The following is a 26606-nucleotide window of genomic DNA, read 5'->3' as shown; positions in this document are numbered from 1 at the left end:
CTAGATAGTAAGCTAGAGCCCTCTTACAATCCAAAGTATGCAAAGCCTGTTCCCCAGAATGAGAGTGAGGTTTCGGAAAGAAGACAGGCAGAACAATGGATTGGTTGAGATGGAATTCAGAGACAACCTTAGGGAGAAACTTTGGATATGTACGCAGAACCACCTTGTCATGATGAAAGACCGTAAAAGGTGGATCTGCAACTAGTGCATGTAGCTCATTGACCCTCCTGGCAGAGGTAAGAGCAATAAGGAAAAGTACCTTCCAAGTGAGAAACTTGAAAGGAGTGGTAGCCAAAGGTTCAAATGGAGGCTTCATTAAGGCGGAAAGAACCACATTGAGATCCCAGATAACAGGAGGGGCTTTAAGAGGTGGCTTCACATTGAAAAGACCTCGCATGAACCTGGACACCAGGGGATGAGCTGAGAGAAGTTTTCCATGAACCGGCTCATGAAAGGCAGCACTGAGATGGACTCTGATGGAAGAAGACTTAAGGCCAGAGTCAGACAAAGAAAGCAAATAATCCAACAATGTCTCCACTGCCAGGGAAGTGGGATCAAGATGGTGAAGAAGACACCAGGAAGAAAATCTTGTCCACTTCTGATGGTAACATTGCAGAGTGGCTGGTTTCCTGGAGGCATCTAGAATGGAACGAACGGGCTGAGACAAAAGAGTATCATGAGAAGTCAGCCCGAGAGATACCAAGCTGTCAGGTGCAGAGACTGGAGGTTGGGATGTAGAAGGGTCTCCTGATGCTGTGTAAGCAGAGAAGGAAACAGTGGAAGAAGAAAAGGTTCCCTGGAACTGAGTTGAAGTAGAAGGGAGAACCAATGTTGCCTGGGCCACCTCGGAGCAATCAGAATCATGGTGGCTCGTTCCCTCTTGAGCTTGAACAAGGTGCTCAACATGAGAGGCAGAGGAGGGAAAGCGTACAGGAACAGATTGGACCAGTCGAGGAGAAATGCATCCGCTGCCAGACGGTGAGGAGAGTAGAGTCCGGAGCAGAATAGGGGCAGCTGGTGATTGTGAGGAGCTGCAAAGAGGTCTATCTGAGGAGTGCCCCATTGAGCGAAGATAGACTGTAGAGTGAAAGGATCGAGTGTTCACTCGTGAGGCTGGAGAATTCTGCTGAGCTTGTCCGCTAAGGAATTCTTTTCTCCCTGAATGTAGATAGCTTTCAGGAATAGATGGTGATTTATGGCCCAAGTCCAGATCTTCTGGGCTTCCTGGCACAAGAGGCGAGAGCCCGTCCCACCCTGCTTGTTGATGTAATACATCACAACTTGATTGTCTGTGCACAGCAGGAGAACTTGAGGGTAGAGAAGATGTTGGAAGGCCTTGAGGGCATAAAACATCGCTCTGAGTTCCAGGAAATTGATGTGATGCTTCTTTTCCTGGGCTGTCCAAAGGCCTTGAGTTTGGAACTCGTTCAAATGAGCTCCCCAGGCATAAGGGGAGGCGTCGGTGGTGATGACTAGTTGATGAGGAGGTAGATGGAGCAGAAGACCTCTGGAGAGATTTGAGGATATCAACCACCATTGTAGAGACTGGCGAAGAGATGATGTGACAGATATGTTACGTGAGCAAGGATCCATCGCTTGGGACCACTGGGTAGCTAGGGTCCATTGAGGAGTGCGCAGGTGAAGACGTGCGAAAGGTGTGACATGAACTGTGGAGGCCATGTGACCCAAGAGTATCATCATTTGCTTGGCAGAGATGGAAAGTTGTAGAAGCACCTGCTGACACAGAGATTGAAGCGTTTGAAGACGGTTGGATGGCAGGAACGCTCTCATGAGGACTGTGTCCAAGACAGCTCCGATGAACATAAGAACATAAGAAGCGCCATCTCCGGATCAGACCTTCGGTCCATCAAGTCCGGCGATCTGCACACGCGGAGGCCCTGCTAGGTATACACCTGGCTTATTTTATAGCCAACCATATCTTTATATGCCTCTCTCAAGGAGATATGCATCTAGTTTGCTTTTGAAGCCTAGGACTGTCGATTCCGCAATAATCTCCCCTGGGAGAGTATTCCAGATGTCAACCACTCTCTGTGTGAAGCAGAACTTCCTGATATTAGTCCTGAACTTGCCCCCCCTTAGCTTCATTTCATGTCCTCTTGTCCGTGTCAAATTGGACAATGTAAATAATCTTCTCTGCTCTATTTTGTCGATTCCTTTCAGTATTTTGAAGGTCTTGATCATATCCCCACGCAGTCTCCTTTTCTCAAGGGAGAACAATCCCAGTGTTTTAAGTCGATCCTCATATTCCAGTTTCTCCATACCCTTCACTAGTTTAGTCGCTCGTCTCTGCACCCTCTCCAGCAGTTTTATATCCTTCTTTAAGTAGGGAGACCAATGTTGGACGCAGTATTCCAAGTGGGGTCTGACCATTGCCCTATAAAGCGGCATTATAACTTTCTCCGATCTACTCGAGATTCCTTTCTTTATCATGCCCAACATTCTATTTGCCTTATTTGCCGCTGCCGCGCATTGTGCCGACGGCTTCAGGGTCCTATCTATCAGTACACCCAGATCCCTTTCTTGTTCACTTTTTCCCAGAGTTGCACCTGACATTCTGTACTCGTATTCCTTATTATTACTGCCTAACTGCATTACCTTGCATTTCTCCACGTTGAACTTCATCTGCCATTTCTCCGCCCATTTTTCTAACCGACACAAATCGCTCTGGAGTTCCTCACTGTCCTCCTGCGATCTGATTGCCCGGCAGAGTTTTGTGTCGTCTGCAAACTTGATGATCTCACTGGATGTTCCGTTTTCCAGGTCATTGATATAAATATTAAAAAGGATCGGCCCAAGTACCGAGCCCTGGGGTACACCACTAGTCACTTTCTCCCAGTCGGAGAACTTCCCATTTATGCCCACTCTCTGCTTCCTGTCTTCCAGCCATTTGCCTATCCATCTTTGTATATCTCCCTCTATGCCATGGCTTTGTAGTTTCCTAAGAAGTCTTTTGTGTGGAACTTTGTCAAATGCTTTCTGGAAGTCCAAGTATATTATGTCCACCGGCTTTCCACTATCAATTTGCTTGTTCACGGTCTCAAAGAATTGGAGTAAATTCGTCAAGCACGATTTCCCTTTCCTGAATCCATGTTGACTGGGTTTCATCAAGTCGTGTGTGTCCAAGTGCTGAACTATGCTATCCTTGATCAGTGATTCAATCATCTTGCCGGGGACAGATGTAAGACTCACAGGTCTATAGTTGCCCGGTTCTCCTCTCGATCCTTTTTTGAAAATTGGCGTGACGTTCGCTTTCCTCCAGTCGTCTGGTATCTGACCAGTTCTGATTGACAGGTTTGCAAGTTTTTGCAGTAACTCTCCGATTTCGACCTTCAATTCCTTCAAGACTCTCGGGTGAATTTCATCCGGTCCAGGGGATTTGTCACTTTTAAGTTTGTCGATCTGGTAGTATATCTGATCTAAGTTCACTTCAACTGTGGTGAGGCTGTCCTTTATTTCTCCTGTAAACAGTTTCTCCACTTCAGGTATTGTTGAGGTGTCCTCCTTCGTAAAGACGGACGCAAAGAAGGAATTTAGTTTGTCTGCGATTTGTTTATCTTCCTTGATGTACCCTTTTCTTCCCTTGTTGTCCAGGGGTCTCACTGCCTCTTTTGCAGGTTTTTTCCCTTTCACGTATCTAAAGAAGGGCTTGAAGTTTTTGGCCTCCTGGGCTATTTTTTCCTCATAGTCCTGTTGATGAATTGAAGTCTCTGAGTGGGGATGAGATGAGATTTGGGTAGATTGATCTCGAACCCCAGAAGTTGAAGAAACATGATGGTTTGGTTGGTGGCCAGGAGAACAGTCTGAGATGAATTGGCCTTGATTAACCAGTCTTCCAGGTAAGGAAAGACCTGAAGGTGGTGAGATCGTAGAAAGGCAGCCACCACAATCAGACATTTGGTGAACACTCTTGGAGAAGAGGCAAGACCGAAGGGCAGCACCTTGTATTGGTAATGACAACTATTGATCATGAAGCGTAGGTACTGTCTGGAGGCCAGATTGACCGGTATATGAGTGTATGCTTCTTTGAGATCGAGGGAACATAGCCAGTTGCCTTGATTGAGAAGAGGGTAAAGAGTGGCCAGAGAAAGCATTTTGAATTTCTCTTTGACCAAGCATTTGTTTAGATCGCGAAGATCTAGAATGGGTCTTAGATCTCTTGTCTTTTTGGGGACTAGAAAATAACGGGAGTAGAATCCCTGCCCTCTCTGATCTAGAGAAACTTCCTCTATAGCGTTCAGAAGGAGGAGGGATTGAACCTCTTGAAGAAGGAGGGAAGACCGAGGAGTGTTGAAAGCAGACTCTTTTGGTAAGACTTTGGGCAGGAGGTGTCTGAAAGTTGAGAGAGTAGCCGTGGCGGATGATGTTGAGGACCCACAGGTCCGAGGTGATGATTTCCCAACGGCTTATGAAATGTATAAGGCGTCCTCCTATGGGCTGTGGAAGATGAGTAGAAGGAGGAAGATTGGCTATGTCCAGGAGAACCAAGTCAAAAGGGCTGAGTTGACTTTTGAGAAGGAGGAGGTTTCACTTGCTGTTGCTGCTGGGCAGGTCGAGCAGGTTGCCTCTGTTGCTGCCTCTGACGCCTGGGTTGTTGCTGTGCTTGAGGTAAGGGACGAGCCACAAACCTTCGTTGGTAGGCCGATTGTTGACGAAAAGGCCTAGAAGGTGGGGGTCTTCTTCTTTGTCTTAAGGAGAGTATCCCATCGAGTCTCATGAGCTGAGAGTTTCTGAGTAGTAGAGTCCATGGATTCTCCGAACAGCTCATCCCCTAAGCAAGGTGCATTGGCCAGTCGATCTTGGTGATTGACATCGAGTTCGGACACTCTGAGCCAGGCCAGTCGTCGCATAGCCACTGACATAGCCGTGGCTCTAGAGGTCAGCTCAAAAGTGTCATAGATTGATCTGACCATGAACTTGCGCAGTTGCAAGAGCGATGAAGAAGTTTGGCGAAAGGCTGGTTTCTTACGATCAGGGAGATATTTCTCAAAAGATGACAAACTTTGAATAAGATGCTTAAGATAAAAAGAAAAATGGAAAGCATAGTTTCCTGACCTGTTCGCTAGCATTGCATTTTGATACAGCCTTTTGCCAAACTTATCCATAGCCTTACCTTCCCTGCCAGGAGGGACAGAAGCATACACACTAGCCCCCGTGGATTTCTTTAAAGTAGACTCTACTAATAAAGACTCATGGGGGAGTTGAGGCTTGTCAAAGCCTGGAATTGGTATGACCTTATATAAGGAGTCCAGTTTACAGGGAGCTCCTGGAATGGTCAAGGGTGTCTCTAGATTCTTGTAAAATGTCTCTCTTAAAATGTCATGGAGAGGCAGCTTGAGAAATTCCCTTGGAGGCTGGTCAAAGTCAAGAGCATCTAAAAATGCCTTGGATTTTTTGGATTCAGCCTCCAAGGGAATAGATAAGGAGTCACACATCTCTTTAAGAAAAGAGGTGAAAGAAGTTGCATCAGGTTTGGAAGATGGATCAAAACCAGAAGGATCCTCGTCCCCTGATGAACACTCTCCCTCAGAGAGGAAAGGCTCTTCTGAATCACCCCACAGATCAGGGTCCCTCACCTGAAAACTGCGGTCTCGTGACTCTGGTGTGGAGGGTTCTAGGTGTCGAGTTTTATGAGTCGACTTACCAGACCTCTGTGAACTGGTACCGGGAGATGTTAAGGGTTGTGCCGGTGCCGATGTTTGAACAGCCTGGTGTCTCGGTTCCGGTGCCAAGATTGGCATTGATACTGAAGAAGTGATGTGCCCCGGTACCGACAAAGTGGATGCCGATAAAGGGGGCTGCTGCACCGTCGGTACCGGCAGCTCAGACCGGACCGGGACTGGAAGGCTCGGAGTCAAAAGAGCAGGGAGTAGCTGTTGGAGTTGTTCCTTTAGCTGGACCTGCAGGACTGCGGCAATGCGCTCGTCCAATGAAGGCACCATTACCGCTTTTTTCTTCTGCGGTACCTTGGGTGCCGCTCTACACTCCGAAGAGGAACCCGATGTCGAGGGGCTCACCTCAATCGGGGTGGAGCGCTTCCGTGGACGCCTCGTGGTCGGCAGGATTGGACTCGCTGCAACTGAGACCGGAGGACACTCCAGCGGGGAAGGCTTCTTAGCCGGCTTACCTGCAGGGTGCGACGCCGGCGCGGTATCGCATGGTGTCGACGAAGTCGGTGCCGACTGACATGGAGCCGACGTCGGTGCCGGTGGTGCGGAATCAGACATCTCGGCGCCGAACAATAACTGCTGCTGTATCTGGCGGTTTTTAAGTGTTCTCTTCTTTAAAGTCGCACAGCGGGAGCAGGTAGTCGCTCGATGGTCAGGACCAAGACACTGCAGACACCAGTTGTGTGGGTCTGTCAGTGAAATTGGTCGAGCGCACCGCTGGCACTTTTTAAACCCGGGTTGAGGGGGCATGAAAGTAAATACAGCTTCTGCCAAATCGAAGGCCGAGGCCTCGATGATGGCAATAGGCCCCGCCGGGGCTAACCGAAAACTGAAGAAAAAAAAATAAGTTTTTTTTTTTTTTTAAGAAAAGAAAAGAAAAGAAATAACGGAAATAAAATTTCCAAAAGGGTTTACGCGAGTGGGAAGGCGATATAAAGTAGAAAAAAATAACTTTCAACAGCCGTTGAAAGAAACGCGTCTTCTTAGCCCCGCGGAAACTAAGAAAATGGGGACCGCGCGCCTCTGTCGGGCGGGAAGGCACTCGCGCGTGCGCGGTGCGGCCTACCAGAACTTTCCAAGTTCTTAGAGTGCAATCACTCTAAAATTGTCCGTACCGGGGCTCCGTCGGTGCCGTCACCCATCAGTCAAGAATATGCTGCCTGCTTGTCCTGGAATAAAAATTTATACCACCGTGTGGCCTGGTGTCCCAAGAAGTTCAACTGAAAGCATAAGAACTCCAAATTATATTTGATTTAAAGATTTTTCCATTCAGATCAGATCAGATGGTTTGCGGGAATGGAGACCGAGCTGGTGGGGACAATTATTTTCCCCACATCATTCTCTAGTGGAGACCTTCTCAGTGCGGGCGTACTCCCAGTGACAGAAGTTTGAGCGACCATCAAAGTAAATGATCCTGGCATCAATGACAAAGGATTGGCACTTCAAAGAGCCAAAATGTTTTTCCGATTGGATATACTATGCTCTCTGCATTCTCAATTGCATTTTTATGTTTAAACAATTTTTATTGATGACAATACCACTTGCAATACAAAAGAACAGCAAAGCCAACAGCAGTGAAAGTGTTTCACAAAAGAAGAAAAACCGCTAAGCCAGGTCATCAAATTTTTCTAGAACTGATGGACACCCCCACTGCCCCCGAATAACAGTGCATAACATATGAAGCACTGAACACCTCCCTGTACACTGAAGTGGGAATATCCCCCCCCCAATCCCCCTCCTTTCCACCCCTTTTCTTACTCTTGCTTATCCATATCTGCTGAAAAAGGATCTTCCGTTTCCGGGACCCTCTGGCATCTCATGCTTCCTGAGTAACTAATTGATAGGCACTGTTATGCCAGTGCCAATACGCCAGCGGTTCTGCCACCATCCAATATTGCATTATAGTTTTCCTGGCTAGTAGGCTCAGTTTTCTACATAAGGTTACATGGCCCCTTGCCTTACGGCCATAGGCTTTGGGGACATCCAACACCAACTGCTGAGGGGAACGCTGTATGGTCTTGCCCACTAAGGCAAATACTGCACTATTTGTTGCCAAAACCTTTGGACAACGGGGCATGTCCAAACGTACTATCTGCCCGTCCACATTTGATACACGTAGGTGCTTGAGTGCCCCCGCTATCAAACAATTGCTTTTGTGTGAAATAAGCTCTCATCAATATTCTATAATAGGTTTCCTTCAGCCCTGCACTCTGCGTCAAAGCGGGATAGACTGGATATTTGTCAACATGTTCCAGTGTCCTAGAGACACCCATAACTCAGTCTCCCCAAGCCCTAAGGTATGAAAGAAAGCTTTTAGCTGGTAGCAAAGGGGTTAAAGCTTTAACTATGCAAGATACTGTCAATTTCATTTTTAAACAGAGAGAACAAGAGTTAGGCTCATGGTTAAGTCCAAGGCACCCAATGCATCAATTATGTGGGTCCATTATAGAGATCATACAACTGCACTGGGAAAACCTCTTGAAGCTCTGGGGCTCTTTTTTGGACACTGAGAAAGAATTGTGGCTTCCTTAATCTGAAGCGCCAAGAAAGGGAAGAACTCAAATTGAGACCAGCACACGGGGCTAAAAGGTACATAAAACCATGTGAAAAAAAATTTTAAGAGACAAAAACTAATCATAGAAAAGGTATTGTAAATTAAAGCTATGAGGAAAATGAGGATAAATTCACATGGGAATGAACAAAAAGAAAATCCGATTATATGTGCTGATAGGAGACCATGAAAACAAGACCGCTCAGCTCCATGACTGAGGAATCTACCGAGTGATGCATGCCAGGTAGGAAGGCACCTATGCCACATGCGCTAGAGGATAATGCCTCCTTAGAGCTTGCATTAGTATTTTTTGTTAGCGCGTGGTTTGCACGCTAAAAATGCTAGCGCACCTTAGTAAAAGGAGCCCTTGGCCTCTCACAAAAACCCTTAAGTTTTCAAAAAATTAAATAAATACTTCTAAAAATATTTCTAATTTAGGTTGGATTTTTTAAATCTTTACTAGAACCCCCTCCAGGTGTCACCCATGGTGTTGATGCTCTGGATTTTTCTTTGTCTATCAGGTGACCATTTTCCCAACTGGGCCCACGAGCTGCCTTCACTAGTTTAGTCTAGAGCTGCATAGAAATTTTGTCTCCATCTTCTGGAGACAGCTGCTGAGCAGTGGCTGTTTGGAACCTCTATAGTGTAGAGTTCATAGCTCTCAGGTCTCTGTCTCCATTGGCTGACAAGCATAACCCATATAATAATAATAATAACAGTTTATATACCGCAGTACCGTTAAGTTCTATGCGGTTTACAATAGATTAAGCGAGGTACAAATTGATTGAATTTAAGAGGGGGGAAAGAGAAGAGTTAATAGGACCGGAAATGCGTTGTTGAGGAGAAAGAGATTAATAGGACAGAGGAATCACTATGGAGGAGAAAGAAGATGAGTGGGTCAGTTGTCTAGATACTTTAGGAACAGTTGAGTTTTTAGACGTTTTCTGAATTCCTCATAAGTAGTGGGCGAAAGCAGTTGATATATTGTTATAGACTGGTCTAGTTAGGATGACAGGGAAATTATGGATGGGCTTCCATGCTTTATCTCATGAGTCAGATCTCTCAGGTCTCTGTCTCCATTTGCTGGCTGACAAGTATAACCCATATGTTATAGATTGGTCTGGTTAGGATGACAGGGAAATTATGGGTGGGCTTCCATGCTTTATCTCATGAGTCAGATATCTCACCTGGTGTTTCGTGTGTGTCTGTGCTTTGTCTCGGCTGGGTGGCTGCACTGGTACATCACTATGGATTGTTCCAATTGGAGTTGGCTGCAAAATAGAAGACATTAAGAAGAAATTTAAAAAAAAACCCCACCCAAGTGAAGCTCAACATCTTTTAGATCTAAAATTTGAAACCCAAACACTTTCCAAATGCTTTGCAGATTGCACTTGTTAATTCACAATGCCATTTAAAGTTACTCCATCTTTCCCTCTTCCTCCAAAAACACTTATTTGCCCATATACAGTCACTGGTCTGAACATTAATTCTAGTTCTTTAACATGGAGAGGCAGTATCAACAAAAGTCTTTTTTTCTCAGCATTAGAACAAAGCATTAGAAAGAAAACTAATATTAACTGCCATGCTTAAGGTCACAGAATGCCAACGGCAGAGTTGGGATTCGAATGAAGAAACCACAAAGGAGACTGAGCTACTGATGACATCCCAAATACATTAAAACAAAATAATGACAATAAAATGCATTAAGAATTGCAAGGGTGAAGGGCATTCTGAATTCTGCTGATGCCCTCAATCATAGTCAGCAGGTGACCAATCAAAAAGAACCCAATGAGATCAAGACTGACACTTACTAGGGGTTTTCCCACCCAATCATATTCATAGTCAAACACAAATCCATTCCTGTCAAACAGGTCTGTGAAGAGTTTACGTAGATAGTCATAATCAGGCTTTTCAAAGAAATCTAGCCGTCGCACATAGCGCAGATAGGTTGCCAGCTCTTCTGTAAATTAAAGCAAACAAAAATTCTTATAAGAGAGAGAACTAAATAGTCAGATTTACAAATGGTAAACTGTCAATATTAGCATGCTCCAAAGGATCTGTACTGGGATTTGTGGTGTGTAACATATTCGTAAATGATCTGGAGAAAGGAGCAATGACTGAGATGGCCACATGTGTAGATAACACAATTATTCAAAGTCATAAAACATCAGAGGATTGAGAGGAACTTGGAAATCTAAATGGCAGAAGACATTCAATGTGGACAAATGAAAAAGATGCACATAAAAATAATAATCCCAACTATAGGTACACAATTCTAGATTATTAATTATGGTAGAAGTCACCCCCAAGAAAAAGAACTGGTAGTTGGAGCCATTCTGTGTCTGAATTCCTTAATCACTTGTCCTTCACATCTTTTGAATGTACAGGGCTTTGGCAGGATACTCCCAAGTACTATGCAAAAGGTTCTTTGTTAATCTCAAGTACTGGTCTTTTAGGAGTCATTTAATAGCATTTTAAATAAAATGTATTTTGTTAGACTGAATGGCCCCTGCCCACATGTTACTATCTGTAAACAATCCACAGGGCCTGATTTAATATCCCAGAATCTTTTGCTTGCACTCTGGACCTGCCAGCACACTAATGCTGACAATTCCTGCAACTCCTCAAAAGGAATAATCATCTCTCCCACATGCGTCCGTCTTTACGAAGGAGGACACCTCAACAATACCTGAAGCGGAGAAACTGTTTACAGGAGAAATAGAGGACAGCCTCACCACAGTTGAAGTGAACTTAGATCAGATATACTACCAGATCGACAAACTTAAAAGTGACAAATCCCCTGGACCGGATGAAATTCACCCGAGAGTCTTGAAGGAATTGAAGGTTGAAATCGGAGAGTTATTGCAAAAACTTGCAAACCTGTCAATCAGAACTGGTCAGATACCAGACGACTGGAGGAAAGCGAACGTCACGCCAATTTTCAAAAAAGGATCGAGAGGAGAACCGGGCAACTATAGACCTGTGAGTCTTACGTCTGTCCCCGGCAAGATGATTGAATCACTGATCAAGGATAGCATAGTTCAGCACTTGGACACACACGACTTGATGAAACCCAGTCAACATGGATTCAGGAAAGGGAAATCGTGCTTGACGAATTTACTCCAATTCTTTGAGACCGTGAACAAGCAAATTGATAGTGGAAAGCCGGTGGACATAATATACTTGGACTTCCAGAAAGCATTTGACAAAGTTCCACATGAAAGACTTCTCAGGAAACTACAAAGCCATGGCATAGAGGGAGATATACAAAGATGGATAGGCAAATGGCTGGATAACAGGAAGCAAAGAGTGGGCTTTAATGGGAAGTTCTCCAACTGGGAGAAAGTGACTAGTGGTGTACCCCAGGGCTCGGTACTTGGGCCGATCCTTTTTAATATTTATATCAATGACCTGGAAAACGGAACATCCAGTGAGATCATCAAGTTTGCAGACGACACAAAACTCTGCCGGGCAATCAGATCGCAGGAGGACAGTGAGGAACTCCAGAGCGATTTGTGTCGGTTAGAAAAATGGGCGGAGAAATGGCAGATGAAGTTCAACGTGGAGAAATGCAAGGTAATGCATTTAGGCAGTAAAAATAAGGAATACGAGTACAGAATGTCAGGTGCAACTCTGGGAAAAAGTGAACAAGAAAGGGATCTGGGTGTACTGATAGATAGGACCCTGAAGCCGTCGGCACAATGCGCGGCAGCGACAAATAAGGCAAATAGAATGTTGGGCATGATAAAGAAAGGAATCTCGAGTAGATCGGAGAAAGTTATAATGCCGCTTTATAGGGCAATGGTCAGACCCCACTTGGAATACTGCGTCCAACATTGGTCTCCCTACCTAAAGAAGGATATAAAACTGCTGGAGAGGGTGCAGAGATGAGCAACTAAACTAGTGAAGGGTATGGAGAAACTGGAATATGAGGATCGACTTAAAACACTGGGATTGTTCTCCCTTGAGAAAAGGAGACTGCGTGGGGATATGATCGAGACCTTCAAAATACTGAAAGGAATCGACAAAATAGAGCAGAGAAGATTATTTACATTGTCCAATTTGACACGGACAAGAGGACATGAAATGAAGCTAAGGGGGGACAAGTTCAGGACTAATATCAGGAAGTTCTGCTTCACACAGAGAGTGGTTGACATCTGGAATACTCTCCCAGGGGAGATTATTGCGGAATCGACAGTCCTAGGCTTCAAAAGCAAACTAGATGCATATCTCCTTGAGAGAGGCATATAAAGATATGGTTGGCTATAAAATAAGCCAGGTGTATACCTGGCAGGGCCTCCGCGTGTGCGGATCGCCGGACTTGATGGACCGAAGGTCTGATCCAGAGATGGCGCTTCTTATGTTCTTAAAACCTCACCAATCCCAATTTTTTCTCATCTTAAGATTTTCCCTTCTCTACCTGCCTGAAAGGTGGGCTCAAATCTAATAGAGGACACTGATGACACTTTGGCAATCTCTCCATAAGTCTCTCTCACTTTTGCCCATACTCCCAATAGATGGGTAGCAAAAGGGTTGGATAGGTGTCGGTATACTGTCGAGAGGTATAACAACCATAAACCACTTTTCAGCGCATTCCCGGGGAGCTCATTTGCTCCAACTCCTCCTCTGTCTCGAAAGGGAAAAATTAACAATCAAATAATTGCTTTGTTTGGGCCGCCCAATAATTCCACAGTTAAGTTAGGCACCCCATGCCCACTCCACTCAACTCCCTGCCACAGGATAGCCTTGGCTAATCTGGAAGATTTATTACGCCAGACAAATCTGTGGAAATCCCTCTTCAGAGTGGCTAATACTCCCTGGGTACCAAGATTGAAATGAAAACAGTAGACAAGGGAGAATGTTCATTTTAAGCGTGGCCACTCTCCCCCCACCAAGACAACCACAGATTTTGCCATTTATGTAAGTCAAATCATATTTGACCTAACAAAATGTCAAAATTTAAGGAGTAGACGTGTTGCAGCTCTTTTGGGATCTGTACACCCAGATAACAAATATGAGAATCCACTTAAATGTAAAGGATTGTCTTAACAGTTCTTCCTCTGCTGCCTCTATGGTAATGTCCAGAATTTCAGATTTATCAAAATTAACTTTAAATCCTAAAACTGTTCCAAACTCTTTTTCTTGCATAATAACAGGAAGAGATGTCAACAGAGACCCTACATACAACAATATGTCATCAGCAAAAAGAGCTAGCTTATGGTGTTGATCCTTAATTTGAAAATTCTGAATGTTAGAATTATTTCAAACCTTCTGGACCAAATGTTCAATAGACAAGGTGAACAACATTGGCAAAAGGAGGCAACCTTGCCTGGTGCCACAGTTTATAGAAAATGAGGAGGTATAGCCCCCATTCACCTTAACTTTTGCCATAGGAGCCTCATACAACTTCTGAATCTAAGTGCAAAAGTTGTCCCCCCCAGCCCCACCTTATTAAGAAACTCCCATCAGACCCAATCAAACGCCTTCTCCTCATCAATTGCTAAAAGTAAGATCTTTGACAGGGCTAGACAGGAACCCCATATTGCATTCAAGGTTCTACGAGTATCTCCTGCTTGGCGCCTAGGTACAAAGCCTGATTGATCAATATGAATTAATGATGGTAATACTAGCACTAGATGCTCAACTAAGACTCTTGCCAACAATTTTACATCCACACTCAAGAGCAAATAGGTCTGTATAAACCACACAAAGTTGAATCTTTCCCTGGTTTTAATATTACTGATATACCTGCCTCTCTTATACCTGGAGTGCATGAGTCTCCCTGAAGCAACCCGTTCCCCACCCGGGCCAATGGAGTCTTCTTGAAGCAACCTGTTCCCCACCCAGGCCAATAAAGGACCCATCTCTCTCCTGAAGATCTTATAGAACTTGGGCAAAAACCCATCTATGCCCAGGGTGATTCCACTTTTTAAATTTTTAATAGCCAAAGTCAACTTGGAAACAAATATAGAAGCATCACAGCATGCCCTTTCCTCCAAGGTTAAGTTGGGTAATTCTATCTGATCCAAATAAATATTAGTCTGATCAGTTTCAGCTTCTGTAGCTCTACTAAAATTGCTTATAGAAATCTAAAAAATTCTATGTTATCTCATCAGTATAATATGGAACACTGTGCTTTCCCATGACTTTCTGAACTACTCAGAACATTTTCCCCGCAAATACCTAGCGAGCATAGCGCCCGATTTATTGCTATATTCCAAAAAAATTCTGTTTTAACTGCTTGCGCATAAAATCCAATTTGTCTATTTGCATTTTCCCCAATTCTGCTTGAACTTGAAGCAGAACCTGAAGCAGTTCCTGCCAGTGATGCAATAAGAGTTCTCTCATGCTGCTGCTCTAATCAGACCAGTCTCTACTGCAATTTTAGATAGTCCTGATCCCTTTACCTCTTTTTCCTAGCTCCCCCATTTAATCAAATAGGAGTGTGTGGCACAGAGGTTAGAACTACAGCCTCAGCACCCTGAGGTTGTGGGTTCAAATCCCACACTGCTCCTTGTGACCCTGGGCAAAACTCTTAATCCCCCATTGTCCCAGATACATCAGATAGAGTGTGAGCCCACTGAGACAGATAGGAAAATATGTTTTGAGTACCTGAATGCAAATCACTTAGGCTATAAGTGGTATATAAATACCAATTATGTGTTGATGCTTTTTTGTGAATTTGCACTGAAGAATAATTTGGCATCAGTATAGATTGAAGACATTTTTAAGGGTTTTGAATCCTTGTATCTACAGAGTTATGCTTGTTGAGTGTGCAGACATTTTAGTGATGATTTTAAGTGGAATATACTATATTAGACTGTGACCGTTTTTATAACGTTTGTAATGTAGTGTCTGATGAAATATTATGAATGTTTTATATGGAAACCGCTTTGGTCCAAGCGGTTTAGAAATTTTAGAAATAAATAAATAAATAAATAAATAAATGACCCTCTGAGAACTGCCTTCAGGGCATCCCACAACCAACCATCACATATAGGACAATTATCATTCTCCTTTAGATGTCTATATAGTTTGTTTCATATCAAAATTAATTTTTGATCCCCCATGAGATATTCATTCAATTGCCAGAACTTCAAACACTGAGAGAGTCCAACTAACATCAATTCAACCCAAATTGTAGAATGATCTGAAATTTGAATTGGTTCTATATATGTATCACAAATTTGTCCCCAGTGCTGTCTTTGGCATCAAATCAAGTCTATCCTAGTTTACATTTGCTTTGCATGCAGGTAAAATGTATAGTCCCTCTGAGTGGGGTGCTGCAGACACCAAGCATCTACCAGATCCAACTCACCTACCAACTTTTACAAAGCCCTTCTGTGCAATCAACTATATTCTCCCTCTCCCTTAGAATGATCCCATTTGGCATCAGAGACTAATTAAAATCTCCTCCCATAAATATAGCCCCTTTAACATAGTCCCCGAGTGGCTCTATCAATCCTCGAAAAGTCTCCCTGCTTAGTGTTAGGGGCACATATATTTGGTTTCTTTGTTCTACATTCTCTAAGATCTCTTAGAGATTTCTTGGATTTTGATTCTTTATATAAGTGATCCAAGCATTACTGATCTCAAAATTGGATTATTGTAGTACAATTTTTGCGGGATTACCCTTGAATCAAATTATGCAGTTGCAAACATTACAAAATTGTGCTATTAGATTATGATGTAGATCTTCAAAATTTGAGCATATTACACCTCTGGTTTACACGATTATACTGGTTGCCAGTTCAGAAAAGAATTACATTTAAGGTGCTCATTCTTACATTTCATGCGCTTCACACTGGAGTACCTCTTTATTTATCAGCTTGTACTATTCCGAATACACCCTCGCGTGTTCTTCAATCGCTTGATTCTAATAGATTGGTTCTCCCAAACCCTAAGTAGGCACATTTTGAATTGACTAGAAATTCTGCTTTTTATTTTTTGGCTCCTTTATGGTGGAACGCTCTTCCTGGAAATATAAGAGATGAACAATCTTTTGCACTTTTTTTATTATTCATTTCTATTTGTTACATTAATAACAAAGTCCAAGAAAAAAAACCTATATATATATATATATATATATATTTTTTTTTAAATCTTTTGCAATTTTTTTAAAGACCTTATTAAAAACATACCTTTTTACACTGACTGTATAAGTTTTGATAGTGGCCACTTGGGTTACCTTTGAAGACAATAGCAATAATAATATTTAATTATGGATAGTGATGGATGGCGTAAATGGATGAATAACTGTGTGATCTTTTTATACATTACTGGTGGATGGTATGAATGGATGAATAATTGTGTGTGATCTATCCTATACATTATTGGTATTCCTTTCATTAAATATTATTGATTTTAGTATTATAAGCCGCTTAAGGCCTTGGATGATAAAAGCGGGATATCAAATTAATTAATAATAATAATTTATAAGGGTCACTTGTTTAAGTTTCCCAGACACAGCTAGACAACAGCCCTGTAGTTCTTTATAAGTATTTTCTAACAGGAAAGGACAATTAGAGTGAATTAATATAGCTAAGCTCCCTGTATACCCACCACCTTCAGCTCTGTGCTGCCCATAAACTGAATAATGTCTGGATTGTAAGAAGTGATGGTCACTAGTAGTTAAGTGAGTTTCCTGCAACATAACCACTTCCCACTTTAAACACTTCAACTCTTTGAAAACAATACTTCTTTTTCCAGCATCATTTAAATCATTAACATTCAAAGACCTAAGTCAAATAGAAGTTTCTGTACTCTGTCGATTTTACATACCCTGCCTTCACCCCCTCATCAATCCCTCATCCCTATTCCTTTCTCAGCTCTGGTCGTCTTACCTCCCACTGCAGCCAGCAAATCCCTGGAGGAAAATCCTCACCGACAAGAGAAAGAACAGCATCTCCTCCTCCACTCCCTGCCTGTTCCACTCCATCTCACTCCAGACCATTCTATACTTGCACACACCAGGTACTCTCCCCCCTGTTCACTTCAAAATCTGCAATCAAATGTTCTTAAACATAAAAGTATCTCCCCCATAAATCTCAAATTGCTAAGGAGATTGCTCGCTGCTTTGATAAGGTGTTAGCTACTTTCTGCCACTTGGTCTTGTTTGAGGCCTCCTTTGAGGGTGAAACTCAGGTCTGTAACTTAGACATAGGTAAATCTGTACTGCCCAACTTTGCGAGAGCCTTCCATGCCTCCGTGCTAGTCTGGACTCACTTGAGCGCCCAGACACCGTCATTAATAGACCAAATGGAAATAGCCAACGGAAGCAATCATTGACTGCTTGCAGGTACCAAGTCACACCTGCCAGTTCCTTATGTTTTAGAAGAGTTGATTTCACTAAGTCCTGAAATACTGAGATTTTGCAGTTCTCCCACACTAGATTATTTCAGCACAGCATTCTTAAGTTGGAAATCATGGAAACATGCAATAATATCTCTCAGGATTGATTCTGCAAGGGGACGCAAGCTCCTATGGACTCTGTCCAACTTGATAATTGGTGTGGCATAACCATCCTCAGTTTGGCCATCAGCTGTCAAAAGAAATTGAAAATTTTAAGAACCACTGTTGCATAGTCCTAATATTGGTCCACTTCAGGGATTCCTTTAAATCCCAAATTATTTCTCCTAGACTATTTTTTTAAGTCTTTGATAGCTTCCAGAGTCCAGTTTTGTTCAGTGTGATGTTTATTTTCAGATTGAAGATCTTTCAATTGTTTATCCATCGTATCCAGCCGTTCTTCGACCAACTCCAGTCTCCTGCCAATTTCATTAAGATCTTTGCGAACACCTCCATCAACGATTGTACGTCTGCTCACAATGTTTTCATTTCAGTGAAACCAGCACATGATATCTTTTTTCATGATCTCCTCCTCATTGTGTTGTGTGCTCCCAATAATTCTTCTTCAGCATTAGATTCTGAATATTCAGATATCATCTTAGCCGCCATGCCATCCAACTTCTCCACTAAAGCTCATCAGCTCACTCCTTTCCCTTCAACAAATTTAAATTTTACGAGTTGCTTTCTCATCGACATGAGATCTTAGAGCTGATATCCACCAATTAAATCAAGTAGGAACAGAGAGGATAGGTTTAAACTTCTTATTTTGCCACTCTTGGCAGAGCTAAGAAATCAGCCAGCCATACTCCAGTGGTGACATCATTTCCTCTCTACCATATCTTTTTTGAGATACTGTGACCAAAATTGAATGAAAAATTCTAGGTGATGTTGCACCGTGGAGCGAGACAGAGGCATTATAATATTCTTAGTCTTATTTACCATCCCTTTCCTAATAATTCCTAGCATATTGTTTGCTTTTTTGGACAGTTTTAGCATATTGTCTACGATATCATCTAGATATTTTTCTTGGGTGCTGGATCCTTAAAGGTGGACCCTAGCATCTGGAAATTATAACTTGGATTATTCTTCCCAATGTGCATCACTTTGCATTTGTCAACATTACATTTCATCTGACATTTGGATGCCTAGTCTTCCAATTTCCTAAGGTCTTCCTGCAATTTTTTACACTCCTAATATGTTTTACAACTATGAATAGTTTTATGTCATCTGTTAATCACCTCACTTGTCGTTCCAATTTCCAGATCATTTATAAATATGTTAAATAACATTGGTCCCAGTACAGATCTCTGGGGCATTTCACTATTTACCCTCCTCCACTGAGAAAAACGGCTATTTAACCCTACCCTCTTTTTATTGTCCAGTAACCAATTCTTAATCTACAACAGAACATTGCTAGTCAGATATTTATGTAAAGCCACCTCTGGTGTGGAAAAGGAACCTTAGTTACTGCATGTGTGTGTAGGGGGAAGGGACATTTTCACATACAGATAAAAGCCTTAAAGTGACTTAGCCAAAAGTTACAAAGTAAGATAGAAGGGAGTTATCCTGATTATTTAGCCAAGTTATTTTCACCATAATAATAGATGGGCATGGAGACAAAACCAGATACATACATTTCAGAATTGTGAACCAGGGAACTCAATGTTCAAATCCTGATGAACGTCCTCTTGACCTTCAGCAAATCAACTAACCCTCCTCCATTACCTCAGAATGTAAGCTGAGGAGAAGGAAATATCTACTATACCTGAATGAAACTCACCTTGAACCAACACTGAAAGGTGTGAGCTTAATCCAACTAAATAATAATTATACATAAAAATGTTGAACCAATTTGCAAATGACTTTAAGCAGAAAAATGTAAACATACATGGGCTTAATTTTGCGAATCATCACAGAATTGATTTTTTATTAAATTTCATTTCAAAAGGTTCTTCCATAGATAATTTAATCTGCTTCCAAACATACACAGTACTGTACAGCAACAGAAAACTGCTGTCATAAGAGTGTCCCAAAGAAGAAAAGGTTGTACTAACAGTAGTGGCAGCACATTGAGGGGGTTGAGGTGAGGAATGAAAACTAGGATCCTTACCTGGGAAGTTTTCACACAGCACTTCCACAGGGGTAGCTCGTTTCGTATCCCCTATCTTTTGATACCTTTCCTTTAACGTGTCAGCCTGAAGGAGAAAGGAGAGATTATTCAATAGGGCAGGCACATTCTGATGAAAGGGGACATCCAAAATATCAGAGTGAAGTTGCAGTCTAGTGGTAAGAGAATCAGTGAAGTCAGGGTTTAAATTTCTCTGACATGAGGCAAATCCAAAAATGAAACAGAAAACAAGTGACAGACAACCAAGTAGGTTTTTGCATCCTATTTAAACACTTTTGGATAGTACTAAGATTTGGTTCCAAAATAATTTCATTTTGCAAATTATTTCTGTGTCTTGAAAGAGAGCGCTTGCTACAGAAGTGCAAAAATCTTTTGTAAAAAAATACTGCCACTACAATGCACTTGCTGTACATAACAACGTAGTAAATGACGGCAGATAAAGAACTAATGACCCATCCAGTTTACCCTGTAATCACATGCATTACAATTTCATGATTAAATTAAAATATCTTATAGCCAATTGTATTTTCTTTTTGAATATGATCTAGGTTCAATTTCTTTCTGTATAAGTTAGTATGCTTGATATGTAAGTTGAAATTTATAAATAAAAAAAATTATTTTTTCTTTGTTATTTCTGGGCCTTAGAAGTCTACCCGGTATTGTCCTTAGGTTCCAACTACTGGAGCTGCTGTTGAAGCTCACTTCAGCTTATCCAAACCATCTCCTTTGCGGGATTTGAACTGTGAAAGTTTGATCAATTATATTCTAATTAGCGATCCTCTGTTCATTCCATGCTTTTTTTCCATCACAGCTTTCCTCTCCACCATCTCCCTCAAGAGGGCATTCCAGGCATCCACCACCTTCTCCATGAAAAATAAATTCCTAACATTACTCTTAAGTCTACCACCACTCAACCTCAAAGTATGTCTTCTAATTTTACCAATTTTCCTTCTCTGGAAAAGATTTGGTCCTATATTAATACCTTTCAAATATTTAAATTTCTGCATCATATCACCCCTGTTCCTCCTCTCCTCCAGAGTATACATGTTAAGGTCTTCTAGTTTCTTCTTGTACTTCTTTTGGCACAAACCTCCTACCATTTTTGTCGTTTTCCTCTGGACTGCTTCAATTCTTTTTATATCCTTGGCCAGGTACAGCCTTCCAAAACTGAACACAATACTTCATGTGGGGCCTCACCAAAGACCTGTACAGGGGCATCAACACCTACTTTCTTCTGCTGGTTATGCCTCTCTCTATACAAGTATACAAGAAACAGAGTGGAATTGTCCTAATCAGAATGATGTGCACAAATAAAGTGTCCTTCAACTCATCTGATGGTTCAAATGTCTTTATTCATCAAGTTCATCAGGAAAGGAATCAAGATCTAATTGATGTGTCTGCTTTACTTGAACTATCAGATAAAGAAAGTGCAACACCTGCAACATTGATTGTGACCTTAGCTATTACATTGGACAAAAATTGGCTTCTGAGATTATTCTTTAAAAATAAGGAGAAAAAGTTTCTTGATCTTAAGATACAAATGTTCCCAGATTTGGCAAAAGACACACAGAGGCGTAGAAGAGGGTTCTTATTACTAAAACCTGGAGTCTTAGCTCTTGGAGGCACTTTTTATCTTCGTCATCCCTGCAAATGTATAGTACAATATAATTCTCAGAAATATGTTTTCTTTGAGCCGTCCCAGCTAACGGCTTTTCTATCTATGTCCCCCCGGGAAAGGGAAAAGAAATGAGGGCTTTAGCATATTAGACGCCTGATTATCAGTTAACCATGTTCCACGTATCCTAGTTTAATATAGTTTCTTGTTATTCCGTGTGTGTTACATCATGGATCTTATTGTGGACTTGAGTGGTTAAGTAATAATTTGTTCTTCAAAAAAATGGATAAATGTGTTAATTTTTTCTTTTGCTGTAATCACTTTCTGTACAAGTGTATCTTGATTTGTTATTTGAAATTATAAATAAATAATAAAAAAATGTCTTTATTCATCCAATAACACAATAATTCATCCAATGACTCAATGGCTTACTATGTACATGTTTCGGCCAAACAGGCTTGCCTCAGGAGTCTTGAAAGTCTTCAACAGTTATATCTAATAGTGTTATGTGTGAATATGCAGTCGCTCATATGATTGCTACTGAATAAGAGCTTATGAAACATTGCTTGGAGCGCAGAGACATTTGAACCATCAGATGAGTTGAAGGACATTTTATTTGTGCACATCATTCTGATTAGGACAATTCCACTCTGTTTTTTGTATATTTGAGTTAGTGGTTTTGTTTCCCCTGTTTTATTCCTCTCTCTATACAAGACCATAAGAACATAAGAATAGCCTTACTGGGTCAGAGCAATGCTCTATCAAGCCCAGTAGCCCGTTCTCACGGTGGCCAATCCAGGTGACTAGTACCTGGCCAAAACCCAAAGAGTAGCAACATTCCATGCTACCAATCCAGGGCAAGCAGAGGCTTCCCCCATGTCTTAATAATAGACTAAGGACTTTTCCTCCAGGAATTTATCCAAATCTTTCTTAAAACCAGCTATGCTATCCGCTTTTACCACAACCTCTGACAATACGTTCCAGAGCTTAACAATTCTCTGAAAATATTTCCTCCTATTGGTTTTGAAAATATTTCCCTGCAGTTTCATCGAGTGTCCCCCTAGTCTTATTAATTTTTGATGGAGTTAAAAATCGATCCACTTGTACCCATTCTACTCCACTCAGGAATTTGTAGACTTCAATCATGTCTCCCCTCAGCTGTCTCTTTTCCAAGATGAAGAGCCCTAACCTATTTAGTCTTTCCTCATACAAGAGGAGTTCCATCCCTTTATCATCTTGGTTGCTCTTCTTTGAACCTTTTCTAGTGCCGCTATATCTTTCTTGGAATAAAGAGACCAGAATTGAGCACAATACTCCAGGTGAGGTCGCATCACGGAGCGATACAGAGGCATTATAATACAGCCTAGCAAGTTGCACTGCTTTGATTGTACATTGGTAGGGAAGAGGGGGACTGGGGATTAGGAGGGGATATCAAACAGGGTGGGGGGTGGTAGTGTTGGGCCCATGGGATACTAAGAGCACAGTCCCGCATGGACGTTGGGATATTTGCAAGACACAGATTGCAAAGTTTATTGTTATTTGCTTGTTCTTTTAATGCTGTTTTGTTCCTCTCGTGGGGAGGGGAGTAGGGAGTGTTAATGTGATGACTAGAGATTCTTGTTTAGTTACAATCACAAACTATTGACCTTTGTATGTAACTTTCTTTATGTATCACAATTCTTTTCAATAAAAAAGATTTTACATAATACAGCCTCCTGGCTACAGTCACCACCTTGTCACACTGCTTTGTTGCATTCACATCCTCAGACACTATCACCCCAAGGTCCCTCTCCCCATCCATGCATATCAGTCTTTCACCTCCCAGCACATACATCTCCTTCAGATTTCTGCTCCCTAAATGCATCACTCTGCACTTCTTTGCATTGAATTTTAGTTGCCAGACATCAGACCATTCTTCCAACTTTTGCAGATCCTTTTTCATGTCTTCCACTCCCTCCAAAGTGTCCACTCTGTTACCAATCTTGTTATCATCCACAAAAAGGCAACCTTTCTTTCTCACCCTTTGGAAATATTGCTCACAAACATATTGAAAAGAATCGGCCCCCAGCACCGATCCTTGAGGCACTCCACTACTCCCCTTTCCTTCCTCCAAGCAAATTCCATTAACCACCACCTTCTGACGTCTGTCCGTCAACCAGTTTCTAATCCAGTTCACCACTTTGGGTCCTCACTTCAGACAGTCAAAGTTTAAGAGCTTCCTATGAGGAATGGTGTCAAAGGCTTTCTGAAATCTATCTAGTGCACTTCCTTGATCTATTTCTCTGGTCACCCAGTCAAAGAATTCAATCAGATTCATCTGGCACGATTTACCTCTAGTAAAGCCATACTGTCTCGGATCTTGTAACCCATTTGATTCTAGGAATTTCACTATCCTCTCCTTCAGCAACACTTCCATTATTTTTCCAATAACTGAACTGAGGCTTACCGGCCTGTTTTCAGCTTCATCTCTGCGACCGCTTTTGTGAAGAGAAAGCACATCCACTCTTCTCCACAGAACCACTCTCATCTCCAGAGATTTATTGAAAAAATCTTTAAGTGAAGCCGCCACTGGCTTATTGAGGGATCTGAGAGGTTCTCTCTGAGCTCCCTCAATAACCCAGTGTTTGAGCACGCTCTAAAAAAGGACCAGACTGCCACTTGAATCTTCTTCTAGTATGTCATTGCCATAGCTCTTTATGATCTCTTAGTAAGCAACAACCCGCCCATCATCCCATAGCCATTTTATGATCAGGCTACATATTTCATCCCCAGGTTTGGAAGGGAGTTAGGTCCTCACCTTGAGCCCTTGCCAGGGGAGACTCCCCCGTAGGAAGTACATAAACATGTGACCAAGAGCTTCTAGATCATCCCTACGGCTTTGCTCTAGAAAAGAGAAAAAAAGTATATAAAACACAGGACAATGGTGTTTTAAATATTCCCAGGTCAACCAGAAAATGCTCATTTGATTCATATTTCCCCATCTGCATGTATCTCTGGGGGTCTCATACCTCAGTAGAGTATGACTATACATTCAAATATAAACCGATGTAACTTCTTTTTTCTCCTAAAAAGGGGGAAAAAAGGTTAACTCAAATATAAACTGAGGGTTTATATTCAAGTGCCCTGCACCCAGCCCCACTCCCTGCCTCACCAGACTCTTCAATCAGACCCCTCCCTCATCAGGCTCTTTACACTGATCCCCTCTCCTGATGCCTTGCAGGCCCACCCCAGGCCTGCCGTAAGCCCTGGTGGTCCAGCGGTGAACTGGGACAGGAAGGATCCCTCCCGTCTCCTGTCCTGGCCAAGATAGGTTTTCTAGAGGTCTGGGAAGCAGGAGGAAGGTGAGATGTTCCAAAATCGACAAGGACAGGAGGCGGAAGGGATCCTCCTGTTCCAGCTCACCACTGGACCACCAGGCTTAAGACAGGCCCGGGGGAGGTCTGCAACAGGTCCAGGAGGGGGCGGGTGAGCGCCAGCTCTAATATAAACAGAGACCCCCATTTTGGGCCTTTTTTTGTGCCTAAAAATCTTGGTTTATATTCAAGTATATACGGTAATACATAATCCTCAGGCCCTCAGATAGCTTTTACAGGAAATATCACCAGTTTGCTGAAAAGGTAACAATCCTGGCTCAAGAGAATTCAAAACAATTACATTCTTCAAAATGTAAGACTGAATAAATATATCAATTATCCGGCATATTCCATAGAAGGTTAGATGGCTGGTGGCAAAGAGGAAAAGCCTCAGACTGTATGTCCATTTTCACATAACAGCCCAATGGCCATTCAGCCAGTAAGGACAACAGTTTCAAGTGATGGGAGTCTAGCAGTGGGTTCTTTCATTGGTGACCTGCCCAACGTAATTTTGCTAAGGTACGCTAGTGAGCAAACCCATAGCGTGTGCTAGCGACTAATGCAATTTTATTTTTCAGGAAAAAGTTTAAATAAAAGCTTGTTTGAGGGTTGCCCAAGGTAAGACAATAAGCCAAACAGAGGAAACTCCTACCTGAGATTCAAAAGCCAAGCAGAGACCGTACGGATTTTTTGTAAGTATATACTTTCTCATTTTCTTTGTATAAATATAATAGTTAGTAGTAGCCAGGGAGGTTGGCACAATTTTATTATTTTTAAGACATTGTGGAAATATAAGTCAGATAGTTGAGGGATGATGTTGCCTATTGAAGTTGTAAAAACTGCTAATCATGCTCGCTTACATAAAGGTATACTACACTTTCATGAGAAATGGCAAAAGCAAACTACGAAGATCCCCAAAGGACAGCCTGACCCCAGTTGGGAGTGGTCCACCAAAGGATCCTTAAAATGAAATGACCTTCTGGCATTATGCACTTTTATTTTAAATAATAAGAAGGGAAAATCACAGTCAGAAGGAAGGTTCTGGCAGATATGTCTACATATGGATAGACAATCTTGCTGGCTGGACTGAAGCACTTACCCTGCAAATGACTCCATAATCTTGAAGGGTCATTTGAATCCAAACGCGAGAACTGACAGAAGCCAATCAGGAAGGGCGCGGGACGAGGCTTGAGATTGCAAACATCGCTCCTGCCCCGCACAGCGTGTTTGGAGGAGGCAGGTGAGGCCGTCCAGGATTACCGGTGAGGGAGGTATTTAAGGGGGGGGGATGATGTATAGGCTGCCCCATTGTGCCGCACCATTATATAGACCAGGCCTGTCCAACTTCGAACAGGTCGTGACCTACTTTTTCCGGCCAAAAGTGCTGGTGATCTACCACCATGAAAATTAAGTTTCAAATTAAATTTTAACCCAATAAAGTTGGAGGATTCTCCCCCCCCCCACTTTTTTTTTTTTTTTTTTAATCATTTTTATTGCTAAAGCAGCCAACAGCAAAACAGGAAAACAGAAACTAGAAAGCCATATCGGTCATTAAGCAAGAGGTCCAGAGCAGTACAGTACATCAATCACAGGAGGGCACCAGACAGAGACCTCCATAAAACAGAAGGAACATATTGGAAAGTGCAAAACATTTACAGTCCAAAGGTGCGGCAGCATAGCCATGATCAAGGTAAATCTAGGCCCCCCAAGCAGGGAAGAAACCAAAGATTTTGAAGGATCCCACTCTGGGAGAGCTAGCCATGGCTGCAATAACCATTTAGAAGAGTGTAACCCCAGGACTCGCGCACTGCATAACCAGTCCAAATGATAACCTCCAGTAAAACATACTATACTAGCCTCATCAAATGAACCCCATACAAATCCCCATGTACACCCCAGTCATACCTATCCCATGCATATACCA

General features: G+C 42.3%; 1 protein-coding gene across 2 annotated transcripts in view; it reads right to left on the bottom strand.

Annotated features, from left to right (window-relative positions):
• The window catches only part of CSNK1G2 (casein kinase 1 gamma 2), a 129928-nt gene that overhangs the window by 18635 nt on the left and 84687 nt on the right, over nt 1–26606 (bottom strand). For both annotated transcript variants that reach the window (XM_033956779.1, XM_033956778.1), the window contains 4 exons: nt 24127–24212; nt 19697–19781; nt 10050–10198; nt 9426–9509 (listed from right to left, as the gene is read on the bottom strand). In XM_033956779.1, the coding sequence (XP_033812670.1) occupies nt 9426–9509; nt 10050–10198; nt 19697–19781; nt 24127–24212 (404 nt within the window). The remainder of the gene's footprint in view (nt 1–9425; nt 9510–10049; nt 10199–19696; nt 19782–24126; nt 24213–26606) is intronic.

Source organism: Geotrypetes seraphini, chromosome 8 (assembly GCF_902459505.1).
Source record: "Geotrypetes seraphini chromosome 8, aGeoSer1.1, whole genome shotgun sequence".
NCBI lineage: Eukaryota > Metazoa > Chordata > Amphibia > Gymnophiona > Dermophiidae > Geotrypetes > Geotrypetes seraphini.
Note: the sequence above shows the minus strand (reverse complement) of the source record. Positions and strands in the feature narration are given on the sequence as shown.